This window comes from Ipomoea triloba, chromosome 1, assembly GCF_003576645.1.
Source record: "Ipomoea triloba cultivar NCNSP0323 chromosome 1, ASM357664v1".
NCBI lineage: Eukaryota > Viridiplantae > Streptophyta > Magnoliopsida > Solanales > Convolvulaceae > Ipomoea > Ipomoea triloba.
In genome coordinates, this window is record NC_044916.1 from 32,226,689 (window position 1) to 32,234,368 (window position 7,680).

At 34.0% G+C, this 7,680-nt stretch overlaps 1 protein-coding gene across 3 annotated transcripts; it reads right to left on the bottom strand.

The window, feature by feature from the left end:
• Positions 1-2,363: 2,363 nt before the first annotated feature.
• LOC116031934 (uncharacterized GPI-anchored protein At1g61900) lies at positions 2,364-7,680 on the bottom strand. 3 transcript variants are annotated; one of them, XM_031274305.1, is made up of 8 exons: positions 7,430-7,680; positions 6,267-6,404; positions 5,081-5,935; positions 3,976-4,221; positions 3,848-3,862; positions 3,218-3,361; positions 2,965-3,012; positions 2,364-2,589 (listed from the first exon to the last, which is right to left on the bottom strand). In XM_031274305.1, the coding sequence occupies exons 2-8, from the start codon at positions 6,298-6,300 to the stop codon at positions 2,519-2,521; spliced, it is 1,413 nt and encodes a 470-aa protein (XP_031130165.1). In that variant the 5' UTR covers positions 6,301-6,404; positions 7,430-7,680; the 3' UTR covers positions 2,364-2,518. The 3 variants fall into 3 exon arrangements, with proteins under 3 accessions (XP_031130165.1, XP_031130174.1, XP_031130155.1); XM_031274314.1 differs by having other exon boundaries at positions 3,218-3,358; positions 6,267-6,413; XM_031274295.1 differs by having other exon boundaries at positions 6,267-6,413.

The window sequence follows — 7,680 nt, forward strand, 5'->3', positions numbered from 1 at the left end:
CGTATTACTCCGTAATTTATTTTTTTTTTAAATTTTAATTTGGTAATTTTGATTATTCACGGAATCACGGCAAACGCTAGACCCGAAAATAAATGCGGATGCCCAAAAACAACAATGTTGGGCTCAGTAAAATACGCCTCCACTCCAATGCTACTACTAATAATTAGGAGTTAATCTCATTTTTAGTAGGTGACAATTCACTTTTAATCATTTTCTATTATAACATTCTTATTTGGTCCTAATATTATTGTGGCATGATTAATTTTAGTCATTCAGCAACAAAATCATTAAAATATCGTTAAATACAAAGACATTTCAATCTTTTTTTATACAAAGTATATTGAACCGGTATATTTTTTATGTTTTTTTTTAAGATTCATAATTGAAGACCGAAATGTTCTTGTATTTAACGATATTTAAACTGATTTGTTGATAAAGGACCAAAAATGAATATGTCACAATAATACTAGGACCAAGAGTGGATGTTCTAATAAAAAATGACTAAAAGTTGGTTGTCACCTATAAATCTATGACCAAAAATGAAATTAACTCTAATAATTAGTTTTTCACGCGTATTGCACAAATGAGATAATGTTTGATGTTTATTATTTTATTTTTTTTGAAATAGTTTGATGTTTATTTTTAAATAATTAATTTAAAATATATAAATGTGAGAATGGAAGACAATATAGGGTAAATTGATTATAATTTTCACTAAAATAAATATTTACACCTTTATAAAAATGCTATAAATTATATATCTTTTTTAATTTTTTGATAATGAATAAATTATTAATTTTTTGAATGAAGACATTGTGCACATATAATTCTAAATTAAAGAAATGCACATTTATTATTTTTTGTTGTAACTACTAATTTATCTAAAAATCTAAAAACATAATAAGTCTCAATTCAGTTTATATCACTAGTTTATGTCCGTTTTTTGCTGTTAAATAAGCTTCAATCCAGTTTAGTGTCTTGATAGAGGTAAAACTTTGTAAACAATACATTTTTCTAGGAAAATTAGCAACATTTGTATTCTTTCACCAGGGTTTTACTTTAACATGAAGGGGCTACTACATGTCTTATAGGTATAGATATGACTGATTACCAGAAAATTTTGTATGCAATACACATGATCTTCTACTCATTAGTAACAGAAACATTGTTGCCGGTAATATGAAAATGGACATACGAATCCTAGAAAAAAATTAACAACATATTCAAACAAAATGTATATTTGATGAATGAAATAAATAAAAGTAAAACTAATAAAATGAAAACAAAATGGTTTACCTCTTCAACGTGGAATACACATTCCCTAGATTTGATATTTTCACTATATCTACTTTGTAAAATATCGTAGGTACATACCGGCGCAATCTAATGAAAACAGATGTGTTCCTAGTCTTAATATCTCGGGCAAGGATGTACATGGGAGCCATGGTGTTTCTCTCACAAATCACCCTTTGTAATTGTTGTATTCAAATGGTACCATTCATTATAGTTACAAAGGATGTATATATACTTGTAGCCATGACTCTCATCCGGTAGTAATTGTATATGGCTAGATGCGAAAGGTATTGTGAATCAAGGAGTCTAGCCGTAATTGAAATGCGAAAGGTTTTCAATATTAATTGCACATTCAATTAACAAATATCTTAATCGGGAATCATAAGACAAAACGACTGCTTTTGTAGGGAAGTGGCTTAAAACGACTGCATTTCCATTGGGCGGGAAACCAAAAATGTTTTTATTTACCAAAATCTTGCGGCTTATATATATATAGATATAGATTACTTGTCATTAGACTCTGAAACCCGTTACTGACTTATGCAAATAAATGAAATGACAGATTTTATAATGTAAATATACTAAATACAACCAGCTTAGTTAGCGTAAATGACCATGCACTCTTGTTCTTTAAGAAAGATCAAGAGTTCAAACCCCACTCATATGGAAAAGTCAATCTGGTAAACACTTTACCCTTAACTGGATTGGTCCGATACAAACGAGAATTAGTCTGAATATAATACGAACTACGAACTTAAAAGTGTCTCATATAATTAGGATCTGCTCAGGACACCTCGCGGTGAAATGATTGGTTCTTTTGTTTTCTAATAGATATACAAATAAAACCCAAATTTTAATTACTCTCTTTATACACTCCAACAAGGGTTTAACTCCACCAGAGCCTTTTTCTTTAAACTGCCTACATCAAGGTCTTAGCAGAGCCAGAAACTTGATAAAAATGAGAAGATTAACCATGGCAGACATGTGACAGTACCAATAAAGCTTATTGATGAAGAGGAACGGATATCAGGATATGGAGATGAAAACAAGCCTCTATGCACCTACTTGTATCATTAGAAAATCTTTCATAGAAAACTAGGAGTGGATTACCAAAAACAGCAGCTATACAAGAAGGTGTATGTTAAAAACATATACATGAGATCTGCTCAATGTCCATCTAATGCTCTCCCTACTTCAAACCGGCTCAATATGCTACTAATTCTCTTCAGTACAACAACGTGGAAACAAAAAACAAAAGAATCGACACAGAGATATCCAACGCATGTATGCAACACCCTGCATCACCGTAAATACTAGCATCAGCTATCTAACTAGAAAAGTATAGCATTTCTACTTGCAGGCATAACTTCTTGAATAGTTGAGCAATGGCAAAATACAATGCAGGATGACACTCAGACAATGAAAAGAACTAGATGCATGAATTTTATTAGGACCATATTAGCTCTTCAACTGCATATGTTAATCAATGATATGATTGCAAACACAAACATCAGCTGCCGAAAAGGAAAACCGCTTATCTAAAAACAGACAAGTTGGACTGGGACTCGGCAACAGTGGAACAAAACACTGTAAGGAGACATGCATACATCTATATTATCCAAGCAACTGAGACTATAATTTAATACTGCACAATACATAACTGACACATACCAGAATTACCCATAGTCTCTGATGTTGGTAATGCTGGTAAGGACATCTCTGCAAATTATAGTAAAATTCAATATCACAATCATAATATATAAACAACAAAAATAATAATAATAATAACAATAACAATAACTACAAGCAACCTTAACTGAACTGAATACTTGGTTTTTCTCATTAAACTACAATTTGCTTGTATAAACTTATAAAATAATGCAAAAATAAGTTTCAAGTCTGTGTACTGTTTCCACTAACTTACCAGGTGCACAAAGAGATAATGATGTATCAGAGGATGATGAAGGCCATGGAGCTGCAATATTATCATTCAAATCACAGGTAAAGCTGAAGCCTGTTGAGTTGTCATACACTAAATCTGCAGGCAAGCTCCGAAGCAAGCACCCTGCTTTATTGATTGCAAGTTTTATCAGCACTAGAGCAAGCCCCAAAATATCTATAGTTTATCATTTCTTGGTCTCTTTTGACTTTAGAGGGGTAGAGATACAGTTCTGCATAAACCTCATTCTGGACACAAAATAGAAACTGATGGACCACTGGTGTAGATATCAGCTTAGATCTTATCACATTGTGAAGAAAAAGTCAATAACCATTTCCTACAAATCTAAATATACACAATACTTTTATAGGAGTTTGCTTTTAACCTATCATTTCAATTTCATCCTCAAAAATCCAAGTCTACACATGTAATCTAGTAACCTTTAGTTGATCTTATTTATTTTTATTGTTAAAGCTAGAGAGGTCTAGAGAGGCTTAGAGCATGAGGGGATGGGTTTCCTTGTTTCACTTTTTAAATTGTCCAGTGCTCATCCATATGAACATAATGCCAAAGGTTAGCAAAAGAAGAAAAAAAAAATGAAAGGGAGATAAGTACCCTCTTGTCCGTATGCTGCTCCAATGCCAATACATGTCAATAAAAGATAAAGAGAAACATCAGATCCAGAATAAGGAAACATGAAAAAAAAATGATAAAGAAACAAACTATATCAAATCAATTATCACCTTGAAGGCTAAAATCTTTTAAGTCCACATCACAGAGCTGATACACATTTGTCATCACCCCAGCCCTCTGTAACATCGATCCAAATACAGTTGCACATATTATTGCTTGTCGATTAGTAATCAACATTTGCTTTTGTATCTCAGCAATATATGAATTTAGTGAGCTGCAACACGAAGGACTGGGAGCAGCTAAGTTTTGGCATGCTTTGATCACTTCTGATGGCTGCTTGAAATCCAAAGGACAAACTGCAATCCAAACAAATGGTACTTGAGAGTACATACTTTAAGATACAAAACAGCAGTATGCCTCATACAATGTCAATTTTTTATAAAAGAAGAATATCATTTTCTTCCATGTTTAGTAAAACACTGATAGATATACCATTGGAGGTTGGGCTTAGTATCATGGCCAAGTTGTCAACTCTTGCCTACAAATCATACATAATATTTAAATCCCCATTCTTTCACCCCATAAGAGACCTTGAAATGCAAGAGCTGCATGTACTAGGCTGGGGTAATTATAAAGTGTGCTTTCCAAGTTTTGAGAGAGATTGGAAGACTCCAACAGAAATAAGACTCAAAAAATCCAGAATTCATCCCCAGTTTTGTTTCCTATGCATAGTTGGATTAACAATTTTAACTAAGGAATGGGACTTGTATTCACTTCTTTTGTTTGAATGCATGTGATGCTCTATGCCACTCATGTCAAACTTGAGCTTCATTCCTCAGGTGTAAACTGAAGTCCAAAACCAACTCCACCTCCTCTCACCCAAAATGAAGTCATTAAAACCATACAAGTAATCTTGGCTATCAAACTAGACAATCTGTCATGAAAGCACTTGTCAAAGTCACTGATTCAATATTAATAGACTTTCCATCCATCTATCCTTCTCTAAATGATATCAAAGGCCTCTAACTTAATACAAGGGAGTTGCTTCCATGCTGATTCAGTAACAATGTCAGATATTGGTTACATTTTGTAATTTGACAAAATTTGTGAATTTTCCTTAAATACAATATCAATTGTTTAAAGTAGGTAAAATGAACATCATTATTAGTAAGCTAAAAGCTTGTAAATGACTGGGGGAAAAAATCAGAAGAATACCTTTGTTAACTTTGCAGGAAGATAGTAACCGAAATACTTTATTTGCAGCATCAAATGGCAGTTTCCTGGCTAGCCACGAATACACCACTCCTTTACAATCATTAAGACTATCAATCTGACTAGGTGCTCCTAGTAAACTCTTATTATCGGTGACATTTGATTTTATCCCAGAAATTTGAAGTGAAGCCTCTGAAATTGCACGCTGGCAAATTGGCCTGCAGCACTCCTTAAGAGAATCAATTGTGCTGCAGGACTCCAACAATTTGCTAGTATTTACCATCTTCTCAAAAGTAGTTACATCTTTCACAGGGCAAGATCCACCGGTGAGATTCAATGACTTTGCAGAGCACATGCTAGATACAGATCCATTTGCCCCTCTGCTGGCTAATATACTGATGATATCTTTAAAACAATCATCAGCAACCGCATCTTGTAAAACTAAAGAACTAGAATTGGTGCTGTAGAACCCCTGGAATATGTGAAGGAAGCTATTGAATTGTGGACAGCATATAACGTTTCTTACTATTGTTGACAGGGGTGTAGTACAATCGGATGCTGTTTTTTCTGTTATACTTGAAATCACAGAGAAATCTACAGGGCATCTTCCAGTCAAGATTGGATTATATGTGGTAGGGAAAGTAGGGTACATTGGTGGCAAAGGTTCACCTGGAAAGGGATAATGTGGGATCACAGCAGGTGATATCTCAATTGGTTCAAACATTCCACTTTTGGGTGGGCTGGCTAGTGCAGAAAGAGAAGTGTAACTGCTAGGTTCAGGTAGCATCTGCAGAGTCACTACATTCAGATAGCTAGACAACCAGATAACAAGCAGTAGGAGATGACGGCACAAATAACCTGCAATCATTTAGAAATCTACCTTAAGCATTTGTAGAAGTTATGTGTCACAGATATACATAGTATTCACACATGCAGGCACATGAATAGATATCAAACGCCACACTACTACAAATGTAATCTAGCTTGTTTGAATGATTTAAACACATATAGTTAAGTCTTATTCCACTAGGCTGATGTCAACTAACTAAAATCTTCAACAATGACAAAAAAGAAGCCACTCAAAAAATGCAGCTAAATGCTTGTACAAAAGCAATATACCAATATTTTATTCTGGCTTAAACTCTGGTTAGTGAAGTAGTATCACAGTATTACAAACTAAGTAATTTACCCTTAAGACGAATGGCAGTCTTCATGCAAGCCATAACTGCTCTAACCCTCTGGCAACATGGAGACTGGAAAAGGAATCTTTAGACTCTCAATTGTACAGTGATGTGCTGATCATAGAGACAGTATAACATACAATAACCTACACAGGCTGAAGAATAAGGTCAAACTCAAAAGACAACAAGCAAGGCCACATAATAAGAAACAGCCAAAAAATAAGAAGAAAACTATAGGAAGCGAGAATAAGGAGCATAAGAAGCTTCTGATATTCAGAAAGAGTTGCCCATACATTCTCTATTTGAAGAAATAAACACAAATGAGCAAATTCATAAGTATCAAAAAGAATATAAGTTTGATTTTTCCATTCATGATGCAAAGAAACAATATGCTATTCACATGTGATGTTAGACCACAATTCCTTCTATTGAATAGAAAAAAGTAATTATATCCAAACATATGCTTAAAGTCATAATAAGGAAGAAGATGAACTAAAATTTATTATCATTGAACACATAGACACACAGATCACACTTATCCTTGTCCTACAACTAATAGGGGAAGATAAAAGGGTATACTTCAGTTGGTACTTGGTAGTTTAAATTTCTCATCCCAACTTCAAGCTTGGACATTTATTATATTTATTATGTACATATAAAAGTACCTTATGTTTGTAAACTTCTGTCAGGTGAAATATTAGATCAGAGAAAAGGACTCAAACATGAAAGAAAATTTCAGTTCAGTTGTATCACCATTCCTTCTTCTATTCAATAGATACAAATGTAAAATTTCTCCAAAATGTGATAACTGACAAAAACATATTACCAATCTCCGTCCTCCAACAGACAGAGGAAGGAAACAAAATTACAAAAGGCTATAATTCAGCTAGCTGTTCAGTTTTCTCCCTAGCCGAGCTTGAATATATAAACATTAATAAAAATAAATAAATTTAAAAAAAAAACGATAAATTTCTTCCCGAACAACAAGAACGCATACAAAAATATGCATTTTTTCTCACGCATTTTAAGAGGCATCAATCCCCCCAACAGAGCACCAATCAACCGGGCCAAGTGCAGCTCAAATCCCTAAGATCCACAGCTAAGCATAGCCCAGTAGCTCACGGAGACTAAGACATACACATATGTAAACAGCAGTGATGTGGCGGAATACCTGAAGAAAACTCCAGTTGGGGCAAGAAATTTCCAAGATCAACAACAGTCATCAGAGAATGGGTTCAGAATCAGAGCTGAAGAACCATATTCAATCTAATCTAATCAGGGCTCAAATTTCAGGATTGATATAACTGTAATAAGTGTATACTGTGTGCATGAGATGAGAGGAAACCCTAGAAAGAGCTTCTTGGGAAAGTGAAGCAGAAAGGATTGGTTGGGTTGGGGGATGTTTCAGGGTAGTAGGTGACT

Coding starts and splice junctions, on each gene's coding strand:
- LOC116031934 (XM_031274305.1), bottom strand. CDS start 6,300: ATGGCTTGCATGAAGACTGCCATTCGTCTTAAGG. Junction 4,222..5,080: donor TTCCTGCAAAGTTAACAAAG/GTATTCTTCTGA, acceptor TTTGGATTGCAG/TTTGTCCTTTGGATTTCAAG. Junction 2,590..2,964: donor AGAGACTATGGGTAATTCTG/GTATGTGTCAGT, acceptor ACGGTGATGCAG/GGTGTTGCATACATGCGTTG.